Here is a 23,391-nt window from a genome sequence, read left to right on the forward strand (position 1 = left end):
TTATAGATTCATGTTTTGATTAACTGTTTAATCAATTAATGTATAAAATGTCCATCACAAGTTTCTAGAGCCCACCTTACGGTGACACTTTAAGATTGCTTGTTATGTCCAGCCAACAGACCAAAACCCCAAAATATTCTATTTGCATTTAAAACAGGGTAAACAGCAAATCCTCACATTTGATAAGCTGAAATCAGTGACAGTTTGGGTTTTTTTGCTTGATAAATGACTAAAAAGATTCATTGTTTAACTGTCAGCACTAGTTGCCTCTCATATAAAGAATCATAGACCATCAGTTATGAGTGCAGCTTTAAAATTCTGGTTCTGGTTCAGTTCAATAACTGATGCTCCTCGGAAGGGCACATGGCCACACCACCAACATACAGGCTGGGAGAACAGAAGGTAATATTTCATTTTCCCATACCCAGCGTTTGACACCCAGCTCTGTCACTGACTCTGTCATTGTGGCAGTTTAGTCACATTCAGCAAGTCATCACAGTCAGGCAGAACAACAGGGATGGTCAATCGGATGATATTTCTGGGCTCAATATTTCACAGTCCACTCTTGCCGTCTCTGAGAGGAGAGTAGTCACGTCTAGACAAAGTCATCACAGGCCGGCTGAGTGGAGAGGAGATACTGATGAATCCTGACAAGGCCTGTAGGCTGCACGTTTGATGAGCTCGCCTCTGGGAAGACGATCTGATCACCTTTCATCTGACTGTAATCAACCGGCTCTTGGAATTGGAAGAAAAATGCTCCTTGGTTATGATCTTTGGAACATCTTCTGAAATCGTGATGTCCCGAGGCTAGAGAAAAAGAGAAATCATGTTAAGGCTTGACTGTGACTAGGTCCAATTGTTCAGCGTTGTGACTCCTCAGAGCTGTGAGGCTGTTCTGGTGAGTGAGAAATAAATAAATGTAGTGTAAACTCTGTGACATTGAGTGTGGCCCCCTTAAATTTTCTGATTCGAATCATCTGTCACAGAGCCCCCAGTCAAATTATCAAGCTCGCAGTCCAACTGTCAAATTGCCAGTTGTTGTTTTTTTCTTTTGTTGGTCTATTCCCTCTGCAGCATTGGCCACAGAACAAGACAAAATAAAAGCTTAGAGTGCACAGTTTTGAGTCTATCTCAAAAATAGACAACATGTCTCGAAAGATTTAAGGTTTGTAGCCACTTTGAGCATCAAAGAGACAACACTTGCCAATCATTTTAAGCAAAACACATAGTTCCACTTTTCAGGAAACCATTATTTCTCTTACTACTAAATAAAATACAACTTAAGACTCAGCATTAGTCTTAGACTTAGACTTAGTCTTTTTGCATTCAGATGACTCTATGTCGTCATTACGCTGTAGTAGGCCTTTTTGGTAGTACTGTACATTCAGGTGCTTGAGTAGGAATAATGATGTCATCAGTGTAAAAACCAGTGTAAAAAACCAAACACACATTTTTTTTCAATTAGTTTTACATCACTTACATACCTGTAGTTTGGTTCAGTTGGACATCATTGTGTTTTTTATCTGGTCTGAGAGAAGTCAATTTGCAGTGACTGACAACAAGTCATGCAACGCTTCACTGTGCCTTTATATTTGGTGTCACAAAGAGCTCACAAAGAAATAATTATGAGTGTTATCAGTCGAGAATGCAACTTGACCTCATATATGTCATTGGTTCATTTTTGAATAATGACGGACAGGTAGAAAAATGACGATAAAGAGGCATCTTGTAACATACAGGGGGGATAGTTGTGTGCCTCCTATGTTTCACCAAATTTTAATGAGGAATTGCTAAAATACATGAAGCAAGCACAAGCAGAACACACCTTTGTTTTACCTCTGCAACACTTTGCTGATCAGGGAAAATCTGTATGCATGTCAATGCATACATGTTACCGTGGTTGTTTGCTGGGCTGTCTGGTGGCCTAGTGATTAAGATGCATAGTGTATACTATGATTGCAACCTCCCCAGTTAGTTTCCAGCTGCAGACCTTTGTCTCTCTCTCTCTCCTCTTGTTTCCTGTCATTTCTTGATTGTCCACTGTCGAATAAAGGCAAATTATACTTTGAAAGAAATTGTATTTGCTAATATGTATTGCTTCCTTGACAGTTCCCATGATCAGCAGATGGATGTAATAGTAGTTTAGTTTGAAATCACCCTTTAACTATTTTATATCAGTTTTCTGTAAAAGTGTAAAACGAAAGAATGTGCAGACTTCTGCTTTCTTTTGTTTCTTATATATATTTATTTATTTATTTATTTTCAAATACTATGATTGCAGGTGTTTGTATTATAATATAGTGCATCATCGGCTGTGCTGCACATTGTTGTGGGAAAAATATTATATCGCATTGTGACTTGCACCCCTAGTTTAAAGTGCTTTGTTACTGTGTTTTGAAGTTCCAAATTTTAATTGTATCTTCTCTGCACTTATACTCTGTTGCTCATTACCACTGTATGTATAGGGAACAATGCTGTAGATAACGAAAAAAACAAATCAAATTTTCCACTATGATAAAAAATCACAGTTGGCTACATGAACTGTTTCCATTTGACTGTCTTGATAAAATAGCTCAGTGGAGCAAGCTGCAGAAATGATGAATAATTTAATTCCTGCTGGTGGTTGTAGAGAAAATTTTAAAAATGCCACATATCTTGGAGTATCGGAAGTATAACGGTGTAAATGTGATTTGTATGGTCATTTAATTTTGGGGGCTTTTTACCACATTACAAGCATGACTGCTCAATTTCCTCTCTGTAGTTGATGCCATAATCTGAAAAGTCACTGAGTCACTGGAGGCCGGTTACACTGTTGATGTGCACTGAGATGGATGTCTAGCAGTAGTGTTTTTTTATATGGATTTACTGAAAGCAATTCAATTTACATGGCATGTGAGACTTTCCAGGTGGGTGCTCGCAGTTTCAGTGAACTGTTAGACCATCCATCAACTGGAAAACCTTAGTTCAACTTCACCTGACAGTTATCCACCCTGCTGAAGTGTCCTTGAACAGGAGAGTGAGTCTCTACAGGCTCTGTAGTTGACACTGCAGCTTTATCACCTGACGTCACACATACACAGGTGTTAACCGTTTTAAGTACCATTTGTGTTTCATATACAGACACCAAACAGGCTTTATTTGCTGAACCTTTTTTCCCACTGAGACTGATGGTCAGATTGTTTCCATCTAATGTCGTGTTGATTAGCCTGGATTGAGTGTTAAATGAGATGGGACAGGCACTTAGGGACTGATTAGACCTGCCAGCATCACTGTCTGCCTGCGTCTAATGACTCAGTGAGATTTGAAGTGTTTGGTTTCAAAATGGGATGAGAGTTTCACCGGTATTTTCCTCTGTCAGTAGAACTTCATGTGAGGTGTTCAGTAGCAGAAGGAACTTTGTAGTCTGTGCTTATGATGCAGCAACTACAAGTAACTGTGCTAATAGTGTTGCTAATGCTGCTGTCACTGCATACCTAAATCATCAACACTGACCAGTGTCCTACACAGAGCTGAATAAAGTCTTCATGATTTGCAGCAACTAGTCTATACAGATGTTTTCCTTTTCAGATTTTTCTAGATACTCCCAGTTCAGTTCCAATAGAGTTTGAGCAAATGGTTCAGTGATGTTTAAATGTCAGGTTATGGAGTTAATCCCTCACAATCAAATAGCCACGTCATACAAGGTGAAATCCATTGAAGATGAGGCTATAGCTAAAAACAGACCAGAACACAATGTAGCTGCAAGACAGTTTGGGGCTCTGAGACATGCCGTTATGTTCTCAACCAGGCTAACTTCTTTCAAATATCCGCCTTCAATAGAAAGCATAATAATAACTCCTTGACTGAAGCACTGAACATAACTGATTGATGATAACAGTGATATTAAACAAACGTGGGGGGTGGGTGGGCAGCTACACTTCATAAAGCAACTATAATCTATCCTTTTAACACGTCAGTTCTTTTATGAATTAAACATATAACGTGTTACTTAGTGACCTTAAGAGGTGCTGGTAGGTGGATTTTGTTGCTCTAAGCTGAGCTAACCGGCTGCTGGCTGTGGCCTTATATGGACAGATATGAGAGTGGTATTAATCGTTTTCACCGAACTCTTTGCAATTTCCCAAAATGTCTAACTATTGCTTTAACACTAATTATTGACTGTTATAATATGAATATTTGCAGAAGTAGTAAAGTGCGAGTAGTAAAATCCTCAAGCAACTGACAAGATATTCATGTACAAGATTTGTAGCCAGAATACCATAATTTTATACTTTAACTAATCTATTAGTTGCAAATGTTCCCTAGAATTATGATGGAGTACTGTTAAATACATGAAAGGATGACAGTAATGATTGCTGACCGTGAGTTTCATTGTCCATTCTGTTTATGTGTCTGACTGATGTACGGAGTCTTGAGTTTGACTTTGTTGCCGAAATTTGTAGACAAATAAGTTACTTATCAGACAAATGTTAAAGGAAAAAAAGTACAGGATCAGTATATACTTGTTATGTGGTAAGTAGAGACGCATATGCAGTGAAAATTACACATCTACGTGTAGATAAAGGCTAAGTGTCAGTAGTCAAGATCTAAACAGATTTTCCATGTTTACACTGGTAGCACCTTTGAGCTCTGTGAGATTGTGACTCCTGCTGTGATCCTTGTTATCAGCTTGACTCTTTTGTCCTGGATTTTTGTTGAATTTTGTGCTGCTTTGTTCAGATAAGAAGGTTTTATCACAAAAGCTCCACACTAAAACCCATTTTTAGGTTGTGAACCGCTATTTAGTACCACATACCTATAAAATGCAACAAAAGTGGCAATCTTGTCAACATTTGAAATAAATAGAAATAGAAGCACCAAATAGAAATATGGTGTCTTGATATTTAACTGAACCTGGCTTAGTCGTCTCTCCAGTGGTTAAAATGAGCAGCCAGTGTTCAAGGACAATTCACTATCTAGTACAAAAAAACATCAGTTGGTAAAAAACTGCTTTAAATGTAGAATTTGGAACACTCCACTGCTCCCTTTCTCTCCAACTTGGCTTCACAACAGACCTCCTCCTCTCCACACTCCTCTCCACTCTCGCTGCCTTTCATTATTCAGAATTGCACAGTCGGAGGAGAGAGAGCTCAAATCAGACACGACATTACTCTTTAATGGGGAATTAAGTACGATTACAGCCCCATAACTCATTTATGAGCATTACATATCTGCAGGGGGTCATAGCTTTGTTGAATAAAACCAGTAACTCATCAATTACCACAGCAGATGCTGGAATTTCTGGCTTTCCACAACCACTTTTAAAACCCACCTAATCTACACCCACTGAAACTGCCAGACACCTACTTGCACTGTCACTCCTCAGCAATATAAAACAATGCTAAGAGTGAGTGACAAGCCAATTCAGCTCCTCAGCTAGTCTCCTTTACATATTTCTCTTTGATTCCCACTCTTACTAATGAGCTCGCTATTCTCTATGGGGAAATGGCATGTTATTGTTTGTGACAATTAGAAGCTGTAATGAAATACAGTAAAACACGATGACAGGAGGAGAACGGAAGCAGCGCCAGATAATGTGTTTTAGTGCGGGAGATCAGTTCTATCTATGTGGTTGCAGTCTCTGCTGGTTACTTACAGCCAGTGAGAGGAGTTAAAGGTAATTTTATGTACATTTTAATAACACTGATTCTGAATTCAGTTTTGTTCTCGCGTTAATACAACAAATATTAACTCTTGTGGGCAAATTTAGTCTTTGACTCAGAGAAATATGTTCAAATACAAACAAGAACAGAGCAAAATATCAACATCAGAATACAGCTAATAAAACACAATGTGCAGCCTTTCCTCAGTTTAAGTGTTGCCCAGGGTGTTAAACGTTTTGACAGATACAGAAAATTGATAGTTTTTGTCACCAAGGTCCACAAAGCCTGTATCTGCCCCGACCTATTGCAAATTGAACAACTTTTAGTTGTGGACAGTGATTGTTAGTTGCAGCCCTAACAGGAACGCCTGCAGGTGCTTCTGGCCTGGCTGTGGCAACTATTAAGGAAGCTTCCAGTCCACCTCCCTTTGGAGGTTTTGTGGACACAACTGACTGGGGGGAGGAGACCCAAGGTTAGACCTAGGACAACACAGGGATTGAATCTCCTAGCTGCTCTGGGAGTTCTTGGGACCCCCCCTCAGAGAGAAAGAAAAAGGTCATTTGAGCAATTCTGCTTGTCCTTTTCTGCCTCTGGGACCCAATATAAGCAGTGTAAGAATAGAAATGGATGGATAGTTGGCTAGGCTAGAGGTGCTTGTCAAAGCTTCCCAAATGCAGTGATTTTGACAAATATAATCCTTTGCTCATCATCTTTCTGCAGAGTAAATGACAGCTAATGTAATTTTAGCATAGTACTTCTCTGTTAGGAAAGAAAACCTCACCCCATCCATTGTTTTTTAGTCTTTATTCTTTTTTAGATATATGGACAGACATTAGAAAGTTCAATTAACAGGCACCGAGTCTGTGAAAGTCTGTAGGTGACCGGCCAATATCAAGAGTGGTTCTCATCAATACTCCGTTTCGCTGAGTACTCCTAACAACATAGATCTAGTGTAATAGGTAGAAATGGCATTGGTGCATTTCTGTCATTATCAGATAATGAGTGCTGACACTTGATGTCCCCATCTTTGCAGAGTGAGCTGCTGTGAATCCTGAGAGGAGAAGTCTCCCGACAGGAGACAAGATGGCGTCCAACAACACCCTGCGCAGCTACTCCATCATCCCATGTTTCATCTTTGTAGAGGTGAGAGGTTCCGCTTCTGTACAAAGTGTAAAATTCACGCATATGTGCATGAATTTTGATCCTGGTTTGGTGAATGTACATGATGAGTTTGTGTGTGTGTGTGTTTGAGTGACAATTTAACCATTAGCAAATTACCTCTTCTGTTAAATTATACACAGTTAACCAAAGCGTTGGAATGACTGGAAAGCTGAATGTGTGTGTGTGTGTGTGTGTGTGTGTGTAAGAATTGTGCTGCTCCTCCATATTTAATTACCATGTCAGCTGAAAGTCCTTAATCAGAGAGATGTCTCAGGACGCCGTGCATTACTCTCTCCTCTCTCTCTTTCTCTTTCACACATACACACACACACACACACACACACACACACACATGCTTCTCTGAGGAAATATACGGCATAACAGTCTTAGATGAGTTTATGCTCATCTTTCTTTTATTTCTTTTATCTCATGCCTTCTTCTTGACTTCTTATGTGTCATATTTTCTAGCAACTATCACAAGACTCTTTTATGTAAATGGATATAATTGTCTGCTGTGCTGGTGTGTGTCCTCGAAGATAAGTGAAATTTGACTATTTTATATGATCATTTCCCCTCCGATTCATGATGTTCTACCTTACTGCTTTTGGAGCAGCCTCATGGGATATTGTCTATTTTTTTCCTCAGTCCTTCTTATGTAACAGTCACATTATTGTTCTGCGCTTCTTTTCACATCTGAGACATTAACTCAAGACACCCCCAGTTATTGATTAGGCAGATATCAATAATTTAAATGGAGCTTTGTGTCGATGAAACAAGGAGAGACGGCAAAAATCTGCCTTGAGTTGTGAGATTATTTCAAATGTAAATTTTTTGTTTGCACTTGAGCTCTGCAACACCTCACCCCATCTGGAATAACAGACAGGTGAGCCAGGGAAATCAGTGTTTGAAAGATAAAGTTTAATAACAGGTATGAGCTGTTCTCAGAATGACTAAGAGGCACTTAACCCTTCTGTATACCTGCAAAAAATACATGTTGCCCGGTCTATTCTTATTAGTGTTTGTCAGAACAAGTCAGACATATATGCTATAATTGTAAACTGTTGCCATATTAGAAATCTAAAACTAATATGTCACTTTGACTCCCACGCAGCCAGACTTTACGTTAGCTCATGTGAGAAATCGCCATGTACAGCAGCTATAAACATAAAAAACACAGTGGACACAGACATATTTCAAGCACCATCCTCATGTAAAATGTTTTTTTTTTTTAATTGTGACACATGATTAATCATCACAAAGTCCTTTAGCTTCTGTAGAAAGTCCTTCTGTTGAACAGCCTGTCATCATTGTTCAGCAGTTTGCTCATTTACAGCTTTCAAGTGTCTTGGCTGGAACTCGGCATGACATGCTCAGTTGGACATTGCTAATCATGGCTGTGCAATTTGTTTAATTAGGATGTGTAACTAGAGGGGGGTTAGTAGGTAACTAATTATTATGTTGGTGACAACATCCCCGGATCAACATCTAGGCGGTAAACTCTAAACTCTATATTCAGGAAGTGGATCTAATTGAGGTTGTTTTGTGTATAAACATAAATTGGCCAATTGGCCTTAGAGCTGAAATGTTGGCTTTCAATTTCCAAACAATTCTTCTCATTTTGAATTTGTAAATTTCCTATAATAATAATAATAATAATAATAATAATGATAATAATGATAATAATAATAGTGTGACAATGAGTCAGTATGAGCTCTCAGACTGCAAAATGACTTAACTGTCTGTGAAGAAGAAACCATCAGCTAATCAGATTTTGATGATCAGATTTTGTGTTATTTCAGACTTCCTGCAAAATACTACATTACCAACTTTAGCTTGTACCCACCAGCTAGAGACACTGTTACCATAGCAACATTTGCATCTTCAAAGTTGTTCATCACTGGTAGGCAAACCACTAGCAAATAAGCAAGCAGCTCTTACTGGTTATTGATGAATCTACACCAGGAGATTTGGCTGTCTGATGATTTTATTGGGGATGAGAGAATTATATCATTACAAGTCCCAGTAATGGCCATTCTGTCACTTAATCACATCAGTTAGTATCATTGCGGAAGATGAAGGAAAGGGAAATGTTCACAATGCTTTATGAGATTAGAAAATTTGTCCCTCTTGAATAAACATCAGTGTAGGAGTGCAGCTTTAAAATGGTTGAAATCAAGATTAATAACAGTATTATTCCAATATTGGCATTTATATCCCAATATGTATATAAGCACAATCACATGTAATGATGATAATAATAATGGAATGGATGTTCACTGAAATGAACTGTGTTCCACTCCATCAGAACAAACTCTACAAATGCGTAAAACAAAAACTTGAATTACTCATTTAAGTAATTTATAATCACCCAAAGTGATTGAAATCATTAATTTGTACAGCAATTCTGTAAAATGATAGCACAATATGATACCACTATAATATAGCTTTGTCACCCACCCCTGTGACGTTAATTTTATTACACTATCTGTTGGCTTTCGGGATCTATATGGGAAGCACATACAAGCACGAGACACAGTGCAATTGTAATTTCTTTTTTAATTTGATTTTACATCACAATCTCAATATTAAAAAAATCCATCACACCGTGTGTATTTTCTCCATGTTGCAGCAGAGGACAGGCAGAGTGCTCCTGAGAGAGACACCGTAATAGCCCATTGAGTAGCAAGCAAGTCTTTAATTTTCATTACTCTGTTTTCAGTCACTCCCACTGTTCTTCTTCACAGACAGTTCTCAAAGGCATCCTATCCATCTCCCTGTGTCACTCTGCCTGTCCCTGTTTTCTCTTTCCCTCCCTCTTTGATGTCTCTGTCACATCCTCACAGCCTCATTTCTCTCTCGCCCCTCTTCTCTCCACTGAACCTGCTTCCTCCCTCAATCTTTCCCCTCATCTCTTCCTGTTTCTCATGGTGTTACAGCGGCTCTTCCCTCCCTTCACCGTCTTTATCCTCCTCTGTATCGCTCCATCTCTCCAACTCTTTCTCTGCTCCTTTGTTTCTTCTCTCTCTGTTTTTTGCCCTCTTTCTCTTACTCACCTCGCCTGTCACGAACAGAGCAAGGCAGAGGGACAGTGCTGTCACATGACCTGAAACAAAGCGTCCTGATTGGAGCAGCTTGACTGTGTACTTCAGTGCCAGAGGCAGTGTGACAGGGAGGATCTTCATTTATGGTGATTTGTTTATTTAGTCATGTAACTTGTAGCTTTTCTTTCATCCGTTACTTAACCTCAAGATGATCGTTTGTTGTTGCCATTTGCCATTACTGTGAAAAGGGACTATGAGGTGAAAGGGAATAAAAATAAGAATGGGATGAGAGGACTGGAGTGCAACAGGAAGATGGGACACAAGGGAGGCGAAAGAAGATGAAATGTGGAGGATGAAGAAAGTAGAATGGGGGAAGGAAGTGAAAGGTTGCAGAAACAATGAGATATTAATTAAAAAGGCAGAGCTGTAGAGGTGAGCAGTGAAGAATGAGGAGAGAACAGAAATATCCTGTACCTCCCCCCGGATGAGATTATGTAATACACAGAGCCCCAGGCTTTCATTAATCTAACTAGGACTGCCTAGACTTTTCAGGTTTTGTGTACAAAAACGTAAACCTGGCGTTCTTCACTTATACCGAGGGCCTAGTAAAGTCTTTTCAAAACATCACGTGCACCAGGCTGTAAGGAAATGAACCAATCTCTTGACTATAATTTGTGAAAACTTCCACTCTCACCCTTAGAGATAATTTCTTTCTTTTATCTTTCTCAATCTCCTCCACCAGTCTGGCGTAATAATGTTCTAGGCTGTCATTATTTCAAAAACAAAAAACCGATCCCCGCAGGGACAGTCTCTCTCCTGGCTGCACTGACACAATATGATTTTAAATTGGGATTCTGAAAAGGGGCTTTTATCTGGGGAATCGCTTGTTAAATTTAGTTTTGGAACAGCACACAGTCTAATTAAACCTGATAGTTTTGTTTAAGTTTCGACAGGAAACATGTCTGCAACCTGCAATGCCTGCAGTTGGGGATTTAAAGCTGAGGAGAGGACAGTCGGAACCCACAAGATGTCATTTAAATCAGATTTGAAACCACCTGTGACCTGAATCATTTCATCATGTGTTTTTTCACTGTTCACACTGCTATGGATATGTGTGTGTCCCATGGGGGGGGGGGCAAGGACTAACTACTAACAGCTGTCTGCCTGGAAATAACATTAGACCCACTTTGGAACAACATAATTATTCTTACTTTTTTAAGATGCTGACTAAAAATATTTAAAAAAATTAGAATTTAACACTACGGGCCAGATTTACTTGATCAGCAAATGTGCTCTGCGGTTTTTATTGAGTTTGTGGCTGCAATCTGCGTGTGTTTAGCTCCTGATTTCCTAAGGCAGCAGAAGAAGAGGTCATACTGTAGGCAATAGTTCAGCGGTGGGATTTCCATGAGTTTGTCAAGTTTAGAAAATAGATAATTACGTGGTGATCTTGACTCCACAATGTTTACTTCACCTGAGCAAAAAGTTTATTATTCGTAAAAGTATAATATTATAATCTTTAGGACTAGTTATATTATTGATACAATAGGAGACAGGTGAATTTTATGGGAAGTGAAAAAATAGATTAGCTCAGAGTGCAGCAGGTGGAGATGGTGTTACGAGATACGAGAATACTGATACAATCTTACAATATCACAGTCAAGTTAAAATTCAAGTTCATATGAACATAAGCCACAGCCGCCCACCCTCTGTTTGTTTGGTACAGTATAATTGCACATATTCCTTAATAGTTATTGCTTTAATCTGATTTAGTTATGGGTCAGTTAGTTTATTTATTTTTCAATAACTCTGTGGATGTTTTTGTGGTGCGACTATCTGATTTCATTGAGATTTCTGTAGAAAGAAGGTAAAGCCATATTTCTTTTCCCACCACAACCTTCCTTGTGACTTGTGTAAATCTTATTGGCACTTTGTTAACGCCCGCTTTTCAGAGGCGGCAATTTTTCCCTGGAAAACCTGGCCATCGCAAATTGCGTGACCTTAGTAAATCATGCGGAATAGGCTATATAATCACATTTTGTTGATATGTCTCCTCTTATTTTTTTGCGATCCTCTCTTAAATGTGTATGCAATAAGTTGAGAGACGCACCTTGCAAGTACTTGGTAAAATGACATGCAAACTTCAGCCTGGTGCACCAGCTTGATAAAATACACTGCATGTGGGGCAGAATGCTTCACATCTATACCTGAAAAACAGACCGAAAAGCCTTAGAAATCTGGCCCTCAATAGACAGACCCCACAGAGATTAGATGACCCTTCTTGAAACCCCAAATGGCACAAGATGCTGTACTTAACATATTAATGAGACTGGATCTAGAGATGAACGGTCTTTGTTAAAGCGTTTCATTTAAAGCTATTTAATACAGTGATTTGTAATTTCTTTTCAGTAAAGACTGTAAAAGACAAATTTTATGTCTTGCTATCAGGCCCAGACTCAAATTTAACAGCTGACTATTCATCATTATATCCTAGCTCTTTGAATACATGGTAGAAAAAACAGTAACTGTCTTCTGTGTGACTTAAAGACAAGTTTGACAACAGGAGTGTAATATCACGGTCTAAATCCGGGCAAGCCAGGCTAACATGCCCATTTCTGTCAGTTTTTCCCCCCATTCTACTAACACGACATGACAGTGAAGTGAAAATCTAGGACTTGGTGTTAGATTTATATAACATTTTCCTGGTTGTTTTCATGGTTTGAGGGAGGAGATATGCGGTGGGACTGACAGTAAAAAGATTTGGGAGTGAAGGAAACGAAGAAGAGAGGGCTGAAGAAGGGAGTGATGGGTAAAAATTGTATTAGGTTTGGATTTTTATTATGATGAAATTGACTTGTAGAAAGTAATTACAAACATATAACAAAGTAGTATTGCAAAGTAGGTCCATATCCACCAGAAAAACAAACATAACTATCAGTCATATGACTTAAACTATAGAATTTATAACTGACCCTACATATTGCATTGAGTTAAAGTGAGACTATGCTACTTTTGCTAAACACTGGCCACTGTGGCCACAGCTAAATGCCAAAACATTAATAGTAGTAGTCAGCAGACTGACCACTGTCCCAGACCAAGTAAGGCTAGTAGCAGCAAAAACTTTTTTTTTCTTCTTTCAAAAGTAACATTGTCTCGCTTTAAACCTGCATTAGTTGATATTTATGGCAATTTTGGGAACGCATTAGCAAACAGTTGGAACAGTATTTAGCCTACACATCCAGCAGACAGAGCAATATTAGCATTCATTTGGAGTCATGTTTCTGTCCACCTGATGAATGTAAGTTGAATATTCACACTCCTTTTAGCTCTGTTTTGGTCTCCACCAACTTCTGAAGGAAATATCAGGCTGTTCAGCTGCTAAATGCTCCACTATGTTCACCAGCTAGTTGCTAACTTTGCCTTTCTGCGTTTGGCGTTGGATAGCGTACAGTCGGTTTATTAGAGCTGATGAAAACAACGTTGCTGAGAGCGGAGAAATTGAAACAAAACAGTAACGTTGTGGGCAAAACAATATGCTGAAAGATGCTATAAATCCCTATAGAGGTGAGGGGAATTACAGAGTTGGGTGATAATTCTCTGCGGGGTCATCACTATGAGCGATCCCTTTAACATTACAGGCATTTGATCCAGTTTTAATTGTGAAATATTGATTAGAACAGTTTTAAGGTTGAGAGAGAGTAGGGGATTTTACTTTGTTAGACCTATAAGTAATTGATTTATAAATGGCGGCAGTAGGAAATTCTTGTCCATTCTTCTGAAGTGATACACTTACCCAAAAGCCACTGAGAAATGTGGCATGTTCAAACTCAACAGAGGTAGATGGCTGCACCAAAATGCCCTGCCAGAATCTTGGGTAAAAGAGGTGAATTGTACCCTCCAAGGGAGAAGGATAATAGCATAGTGCAGTAACTTTGTATAGCCATTTTACGACAGCCAGTCTTGTCAGTCTGCCCTTCACACAGCTAATGCAGCATGACGCTGGCTGGGGAGTGAATATAATGGAGCCACAAGTTATGCTTTACAGAGAAAGGGACACTTGTCCAGATGTAGAACTGTCACACAGAAGCCAGCTCATGAAAAAGTCACAGAAATGGCTACCAGCCTCCAGGGATTACACTACACCACTATTTTCTATTCAGTAGTGTTGGCACACTTCAACATCTTTATCAATAGGTAAGTACAGGCCTGACTCCAAGTAAGGTCTGCTACAGACTACAGGAAGAGAAGAGCAAGATCAGGCTGAACAAGCTGAAAGTGCTTGTCTCTCGTGGCCTGTTTTGGTAATTTACCACCGCCCGATGACTCTCATCATGTCTAATGGCTCACTGGTTGTTTATGGCTTTCTATGATTTATAATGTGGAGAAGTAGAAGGAGGTGGGGTGAGTGATAGAGGAAATATGAGTTTTATAGTGATCTAGAAAAGAGAATGTGATTGTGATGAACGTAGGAGGGAAGGAATGGTCTAAGGACATCTTGATCTTCCCAACCAGCTCAATGTTTTGTACCAGCAACCTGAACTTTTCAGGCTACTGCTGAACCCAGGCTGGTGAATGAACACAAATGTGGTTCCTGTTGTGATTGAGCTTGAGGCAAGCTTTGGTCTTTTTTATTCTTTTTTTTCAAATGCAAATAAGGTGAAGGTCAAAGTAAATGAAATCACAGTAATAATAATAAAGTTCAACAAGTGTACTCTAGTGTACAACCCTCTTATTAATCTGCCCTTTTCAGGCATTTCCTTGTAAGCTTGACATCCTCAGGTATGTGATCCCACAAGGTATAACATGGCATTTCTGCAAGCGAAGGAATTTACACATTTTCAAAGGAGACCTATGAATAACGTTTTAGCCGATTACCCTGCTGAAACTTGTTTGCGGAGCAACATGAAATCATGAAATTATCCCATATCTGTCTGTCTCTGTATTTCGGATGCTGGTTGCCGACAAGCTGCTTTAAGGAGGGTTTTTTGTACAATTTCAAACACTGAAAATGTAATTTATGCTAATGTAATTTCTTCACTTTGCTGTTTACCTTTAGTTATAACCAGGATATGGCATGCATAGTGTGGTGTGCAGCCACATCATCCTTCATACCAGTAGTTGTTAATGCATGTGAACCTCGTGAAAATGTTTTCCACAGCAGGGTTCCTTTGTAATAAGAGGAGAAAGCAAAAAAAAATATTGCTAACTAGCTTAGTGTTATTCGAAAAGTTGGCATAGAAACGAATAAACCACACACCCCCCACACACACACACACACACAAACACACAGGCACACACACCTAGACATCTCCGCATGGCCATCTGTCACAGGACTAGATCTGCCAACATTTCTCTCCTGTCCTCTGTAAACACAGTTACTTTCTTGCCTTCCCTGTCTGAACCCCACTGGCCATATTGTCCTGTCTGGTTCGCACACCCGCCATATTTTACACTATATCAGATTGTTTTGCATGAAACAACTGTTTGTTCTGGTCAACTAATTTACAGTAATTGGACAGTACATATTGTTGAGATTCAGTAAAACAGCTCTAGCGTGTTTCACTTTTATTGTAGTGTCTGACTCAGGAAAGCCAGGAGCTGTTTACTGTATGCTGCTGCAAAATTAATGCGTTTGAATCATATACAGGTCAGTCTGTACTGTAGCATAAGATAAAATAAAAAGTGCTTTACTAGCCTAAATGTGTTGGCTTTTAAGCAAGCTTGAGGCTTGGTAGAACGACGATCCATTTTCACTTTGAAAAGTTTCAATAATACCTACGGCACAGCGTGCTATCTGCGTTTTTCTTTACCCAGGATCACTGGGTAACATGTATGCTGATTTACGCTTTTTGTGTAATCATTTCAACATGTCAATTTAAAAAAAAAAAAAAAAAGCTTTCCTCACAAGTTAGATTTGATTTACTTGATAAAGTGACAACTGAAGAATGGTTTGAACAAGAGGATGAGCAAAGTTTAAGCCTGTTCCAGGTAAATTACAAAGAATAAAAAGGAAAAGTAAACAAATGCGGGTTTCTGTAGCACAGTAAGCTGTCTTGCCTTTAGCCCTGTCCTGTAATCAGTCTGAGATGGAGCTGGTGAAGTGTCATCTCAGTTAGTAGTCAGCAAACTCATTCGTGAAGTAACTGATGCTAATGTTAACATGCATCTTGGCATTACTAACAGTACTGTCCTCTACAGAAAATGAGTCAGAATTTGTTTCTGTGATGCACTGAATTTCATATGAATGTCACTGATTTGTTGCCCCAGTTGGAATTCTGAACAACCTTATGAATCTGCTTTAAAGGTTGTACTGTTTAATAATATGTGTAATATGACAAAATATCAACAATAGTCACTGAAATATAGTGAGTGAAAGTACACAACTCCCAGTGGGCTCACTAGTGGGATAAAAAGAGGTGGAAATGTTATGGATCCACAGTTAGAAACTACAAATCAGCTACGGATATTTTTATCACACTGTTAAATGATAGACATTTAGCCTAATGCCCAGTTGGGCTGTCTGCGATGTCGTGGCTACTTAAGATCAGTGAAATGTGTAACTTTATGTACACCAAGCTCAACTCTAGATGCACGCTGTGTTTTCACAAACACAGTCAATCACTGTTCTAGTTGGCTGAAAATGTTTAATAATTCATATAATACATTAATTTACTTTTTTAAAAGCACGCAATTTAAAGTCCCAGCAGGTTGTGGAATAGACTGTATTGAAGCAATACTGAGCCTTCTGCAGTAGCATAGTGACACCTGGTGTTGGAGAGAAGTATTACAAATGGCTTGCTTGACCATGTTTCAGGAACCATTCATAATACTGCTATCGCTACTATATGATGTTTCAACAAATATAAGCATTCAGCAGATTGCAGTTTTTCAGCAAACAAATGTGAAAGGATAATCAGACATGACTGCTTGCAACGTGTTTACCAGTCTCATCGATTTGTAATAATCTGATACTTGATAGATTCCTATGGGATCAACAAAGCATCCTATTATTCTGTAGGAGAAGGGAAGAAATTTCACATTTTCACCGTGACCATAGGGAGCTGAGTAGCTGTTAGTCCGCTACTCTAATGTTACCTTTACGTGACTAATGCTTCCATTAATTAGCAGTACCTTTGCCTGACTAAGATTTCCTACTCCTTCCAGTTCCGGTGACGTTATAGGGCCTTTCTTCTATCTGGCAAACATCTCATCACTTTGCTTTGATATAAAACACCCCAGCATAGTGCCAGCAGGTTGGCTAGATAGATAGCACATTAGTGGCTGAATGACACAAATGCAGCTGATTTTTCATTTGTAATTTGAACATTAAATGACTTGCTTGGCGATGTCTTACATTTTCTATTCCAGTGTACTATATATATATATATATATATATATATATATATATATATATATATATATATATATAAAAAAACAAATTGCTTGCAGCCAATTCTAGAGAGAGAGCGAAAAGAGGCCAGAGACAAAAGATGATGTTAGAGGGATAAAAGGATGAGGGGGTGAGGGAGGAGAGGAGGTGGTAAGTGATGGTGGTGCTGGTGGTGGGGGGGTGCTTGTACACGACAAGTTAGCATGAGATAGAGAGAGAGAGAGAGAGAGAGAGAGAGAAAGAGAGAGAGGAAAAGAGATGGTTTTAGAGGATTTATGCGGTTGTTTTGTATTAAAACCTATTAGACACGTCACAGCTGGGAGAGGAGTGGAGTGATGTTCAAGGATCAGCCACAAAACAACTCGTTTAAGGAAATCGACTTCTTAACTGCTGAAAACGGAATCAAGGAGGATACCCTTCAGTGCACTGGATATACAACTAACACGTCCCTCTTTCCCCCTTCTCATTCTTCTTCTTCTCCTCCTCTTTTTCAACTTCCTCTACTCTCTGGCTCTGTCTCGCTCCAACATGTTTTTCTTCCAGCTCGTCATCATGTCCGGCACGGTGTTGTTGGCCTACTATATGGAGTGCACGGACCTGTTCAGCGTGCATGTGCAGGGTTTCTTCTGTAATGACGCGGAGCTGATGAAGCCGTACCCCGGCACAGAGGAGTCCAGCTTCATCCCCCCTCTCATCCTGTACAGCGTGGTGGCTGCTGCTCCCACTGCTATAGTGAGTAAAAGGCCATTTTATGTGTATTTCACCACACTGCTTAAAACCGGTGACTTCTTATATTATTATGTCACATGTTGGAGTGTAAACAGCAATAATGAGATGTGGCATGAATGTGTTTATTCTCTCAGTCTCCCTGCTTTTCTCTGAAAGAACAACCATGTCTTCACTGCTTATAGATTTTCATCTATTTGTTTAAAAAAAACAAACACCAAAACTGTTTATGGGACAGTTGATAAGTTTGGTACCGATTTCAAGACTGAACTTTTGGCTCTCTATTTTGTACTTTATACAGTATCTCTTAGACTTGTTATTTGCTGTTTCGCACTACAAAACATCATGCTGAACGCGGCGGTGAAGTGTAAAGTCATGCTGTACAAGGAGCAGTGTATGTGTGCTGCATATGACGAAGAAATATTTTCCTGGACTATGATGTGATTTCTTACACAGTATGTCCATGGAGATTCTCAGTCATCCTGGCCACAGGGTATCTCCGGTGAAACTTCTTCGACATCAACAGGAAGTCAAGTTGCCTTTGCCTTGTCATTCTTTACTTTCACAGCTGTTGTTAAATAGAAAAGTTAAAATAGAAAATGTGTCCCAAATCCGTACTACTTACTAATTCTAAGCAAGTTTTAAGTATGCAGTGTATTCACATTGGAAAAGGGACAAAATAAAGTATACTCAAACCAAACAGTGTGCAGTGTCGACTTTTGAGTACACTGTTGACGGACACTATGCTCCTACAATGCAATGCATGAAGGAAATGGAGGAGCTGGTCCGAGCTGGGAAAAATAAAAATAAATTCTGGGAGGTGGTGAAACGGCTCCAGAAAAAAAAAGGTATTAAATCTTAAGACAGCTGTCTCTTTGTGAAATTTAAGGGTCAGTGACATTCCAAAGTAGTTTGATTGACGTCCGACGATGCACATATTGCACATACTGTACTGTATCAAATTAATATGTACAGTAGTATGGATTTGGGACATGCTGAGAAACATACATCAATGGACCTTTTTCATGGATGTCTGCCCTGACATTCATTTTGACATGCCATTACAGGAATACTATAGGTGTAACTAATAACATTAATGAGCTTTTTTTCACAGCTGATAGTTTGACTTGTTATAGCAGGAAAAGCACAGGTGTAATTAATACCGTTAACAATGGCTCTGTGTCATTTAAGTGTCAGTGAGCCAGCATACACAGTGGAGTGCGGCCCTCATTTATGATACTAATTACACCTGCGTTACCTGCTGTATGACTTTACAAAATACTTTCTGTGAAAAGGGTCTATTAGAAATCTTTTTGAACACTCAATCATCAAAAAACATTAGACTTGTCCAAGCTGTTAATCTGTGAAGCTAAATCACAGTTTTAGATGAAGACAGGGCAAGGGTTACATGTGCTTTGCTGATTCAAACGCCTCATACAGGAGTAGCAACACACAGCCACCAGGTGTCAGTTTTGCTCCATGCTTCTTGACTCCAACGCAGCACACCAGGCCAGGCACCATATGTCTCTGGGCCCCTGGGTCACTTCATTATTATACCCGTGTCAAATATTTTCTGAACACCTCCTTAAGAGTGTTTGCATGTTTGTAATATTATAAAAGATTTTTTTCATGTTTCAAATGCACCATATGTGAAGGAAAAGACGAGTCAATCCCAGAATACAGATACAGTCTGGTTGGTTTAAGTAGCTGATACTTGATGGTCCGACACTGGCCTCAGTATGTTTTAATCATGCAGTGCATAAATGTTAAGGGCTGCGGTAGTGCATCACATCAGTGCAGATGTGATGTGTTAGCTGTAAAGGATTCTTTAAAATAATCAATTCCACACAGTAGCTTTGGCTTTGACTTTAGTGCACGTCATCTGGGGAGTCAGGTGTTAAAAAGAAAATACTATGGTAATGAGATAACTATAAATAATTTATTGTGAAGCTTTAAGTGTTAAGCTAAACATACAGTAAAGGTGGTTTGATGTTGACTAAAGGATTCAAGGAGAAACACTGCTAACCTAAATTATTAGATTGCACCGTGTTTGTTCTCATTGTTATTATCTAATTTTTGTTCATTTAATTCAATCAATCAAGCCTTTTTTGCGAAGTCACATCCACTACTGACATATGTGTAAATGTGCAACAATTGTACAATAATATACGATAATTCACATTTGAGTTGGTGAACGTTGACTGTAGTTATTTTACATTTACTTATTTATTTTACATATAGTTATTTTAGCCAAAGAGTGTATGTGAGTCGTTTAAGTAAAACAGCAAGAATTGTCCTAGTCTTTCCCCATTGTGCATGCTGTGTATTGTTACATTCTGTACTGTACAGTATCTTAAATACATTTTTAAATCATTTTTTTTTGTATAGTGTAGAGTGTACAGAGAGAATTTGACTCATGAATTGTTAGCATTTCACAATGATATGATTTCCTGACACACTCTTCTAAAACAGTTAAGAAAGTTAAAGATATAAACATTAAGAGTCACAAAACCTTAGAGATAAACAGTTCAAGGTTATAAAATGTGCCATTACAGGCACTTTCATCGCTCACACTGTTCTGTACTACAATTATACCTTTTCTATGCATTCACCATCATTTTATGTACATACTGTATGTACTGTATGTATACTTTACGTACATATAAGCAGGGAGGAATATATGTAGTAATAGCGTACTTCTTCTACACCACTGGAGTATGTCGTAATATCTTGATGTCATTATAGACTTTGATGTCTGAAACCTACATCACATTAGTCTCTTTCTTGGCCCAGTACCACAAGTCATGTTCTATTGAATGTTCTACAGCAAATCTAAAATGTACTAAAACTGTATGAATTGTAGCGTGCCATGGAAAGGCTTTTAGCAGTGTACTGTATGTGTCCCACTTTTATATCCCAGGTTCCTTTCCAAACAGGCATCTCCCTTTTCTATTACAATTTCAAGAGGCACTTAATCTGGGATGTGATTGTTAAAGATGTCTGGTTCCTGGACACACGCCACCCATTTATTTGTAATGAGATATTACTTTTCTGCTGCCTCTTTGTGTCTCCCGTTTTTTGTACTTATTATCTGGGACATTTCGTTCGTTGGTCTCAGGCTCTAAACTCTGAGTGCGGTTACCGATATGTTAGGCTGAAGTAGGATCTGAATTATTGTCACTTTTATGAGACAAATAAAACACATCCTGTAGCTTGCATTTTCTCCCGGTAGCTAATTGGTGTGCAGACGCAGCAGCAGTCCACAGTGTTACACACTTATACTCACACACGCACGCTACAGACACATACGCACGCTACAGACACACACACACTCTGACATACACAAGAAAATACAATAAATTGGTTAAAAATCCGGAAGAGTGCTCTGATTGGCCAGGAAATGTGACAGACAATATTATTTACAGCTGATTTGGTTAGAGTTCATCTGTGTGCAGTTTTGACAGCCTCTTCTGCACTGATTACTTCACAAAACAAAAAAAGAAGGAAATTTCATTATAGATCGACTGGAAAGTATAACCAGTAACTTCAGTGTAAATCTTGGTACACAGTAAATATTGTAAACACAATTCTTGATTAGTTTACTATTGGAAAATATTTGCTTATTTAAAATTAAAATATAAATCTTTTGTTCCTACCATTCTCTTTTTTTCTTTATATATCAGCATGGTCATGTTATTTTGTCTCTTATGGTTAGACAATTTCATTTTTTGTGTGTAGTTTTATATAAATCTCATTAAATCCTAATAAGATGAATCCTTCTTTCCTTTATTCTGCTTGTCCCTGAACCCCTCCTCAGAGAGGGCTGTGTCAGCTGTTCAAGTTTTGTTTAGCACTGCTGGTCATTTCTTATATTTACATATCTTTCCTCTCTCTCTCTCATTGGTCTATATGTGGCCTTTGTATTTCACAGTCTCTTTATCCGTCTGCATGCTACCCCAAACTTTTTAATTGTGCCCTTTAAGAGTGCTGCGTCAGGTGCTTAAGTTGTGCTTGACATTGTATATCACTCCATCGCCACATGCGTCATAAACCAGAGAAGCAGCCAATCAGAATTAATGATGACATGGCTGGGATGTTGGCCAATTAGCAGAGAAGCAGTAATTTATGCAGAATGTTCCACATGGCCAGACCAATGGGAGGCTGTGGAGGCTTAGATGGGTCGTATTCATTCAACGGTCTATAAACTTGTTCAGTCATGGACAGGCATCAGAAAGTCAGTCCTTCGCCCTCAGAGCCAAGATAATGAAAGCATGGTGTTGCTCTTGTCAAGTGCGGATCCAACAGAAACAGGGGGCTGACTAATGTTAGGTACCGAGCGGTAACCACCATGACTGACTGTAGAAGTTTCTCAAGACAAACTTTTTCTAAAGGTGGAGAGATATCAGATAAGGGACTGTACTGAAGTAAATGGTAGACCCGAAACTCCAGGTCCTTGGTGGCAAATTCCACTTCATTTTATGTGTGTCTTGGTAGCAATACTGAAAATTATCATCTCATTAAGAAGACATTAAAGGAGCATTAATTGACCCCCCCCCACTTCGGGACAGCAACGTGAGCAAACATTTGCCTATTTACACTTCCAGCAGACATGAAGCAACATTAGCATTCATTTGGAGTCATATTTCAATATGTATCCAATATTCACTCTCATTTTAGCTCTGGTTTAGTCTCTAATGACTCCTAAGGGAAATATCTGGCTCTTTAGCTATTAAATGCTCCACTATCTTCACCAGATAGTTGCTAACTTTGTTAGTCAATCGTTTGGTGCTTGATTGGAAAGGTACATTGGGTTTATAGGAGGTTGTTTTCTGAAAACAGCTGGAAATGACGGTGAGAGCAGTGAGAGTGAACCAAACAGTAAAGTTGCTGGTCGGCCAAAACAATATGCTGAAAGACGCTGAAACACTCTGTAGAGCTGAGAGTGACCTGTTAGAGGGCATTTTTGACTGATTGTTTTGGTCCTTTTGAGGGCTCTTTGAGCCTGCATTACATATTTCCAAACAAACTTTACTCAAATTGAACTACTAAGCTTTGTTTCATTAAAATTAAAGATTAAAGATCACATATAATCAACAGCCTGTAAAGTGTAACAATCGAGACAAGTTTTCTGCTGCCTCAGGCTGCATGCTTGATTATTTTCTGATCAAAAATCCTATGCCAGCTAGTATGATGGAACAAACTGCATCATGAATCATTTATGGTTTTCGACAGGGGACAGTTGTCACATTTAATATGTGAGTGAGTTAAAACAAGGTGAAACATATGCAAAAAAGGTACTCCTAAATACTGTGGGCAGTTACTGTCTATCATTTTAATGTCACAGGTAAAGTATTTTATGGCCTTTCAAGAGCACTGCGTACCTGAGCTCCCATTAATCTGTTACAATGGTGGATAGGTCAGCGTTATTAAG

At 38.9% G+C, this 23,391-nt stretch overlaps 1 protein-coding gene across 4 annotated transcripts in view; it reads left to right on the forward strand.

Annotated features, from left to right (window-relative positions):
* Nucleotides 1-23,391, forward strand: part of plppr1 (phospholipid phosphatase related 1) — a 47,129-nt gene that overhangs the window by 8,808 nt on the left and 14,930 nt on the right. For 3 of the 4 annotated variants that reach the window (XM_044174569.1, XM_044174567.1, XM_044174568.1), the window contains exons 2-3: nucleotides 6,676-6,785; nucleotides 17,778-17,966. In XM_044174569.1, coding sequence (XP_044030504.1) covers nucleotides 6,726-6,785; nucleotides 17,778-17,966 — 249 coding nt within the window. In that variant the 5' untranslated portion in view covers nucleotides 6,676-6,725. The remainder of the gene's footprint in view (nucleotides 1-6,675; nucleotides 6,786-17,777; nucleotides 17,967-23,391) is intronic. The other variant, XM_044174570.1, reaches the window with a different exon arrangement.

This window comes from Siniperca chuatsi, linkage group LG18 (assembly GCF_020085105.1).
Source record: "Siniperca chuatsi isolate FFG_IHB_CAS linkage group LG18, ASM2008510v1, whole genome shotgun sequence".
In the NCBI taxonomy this organism is placed as follows: domain Eukaryota; kingdom Metazoa; phylum Chordata; class Actinopteri; order Centrarchiformes; family Sinipercidae; genus Siniperca; species Siniperca chuatsi.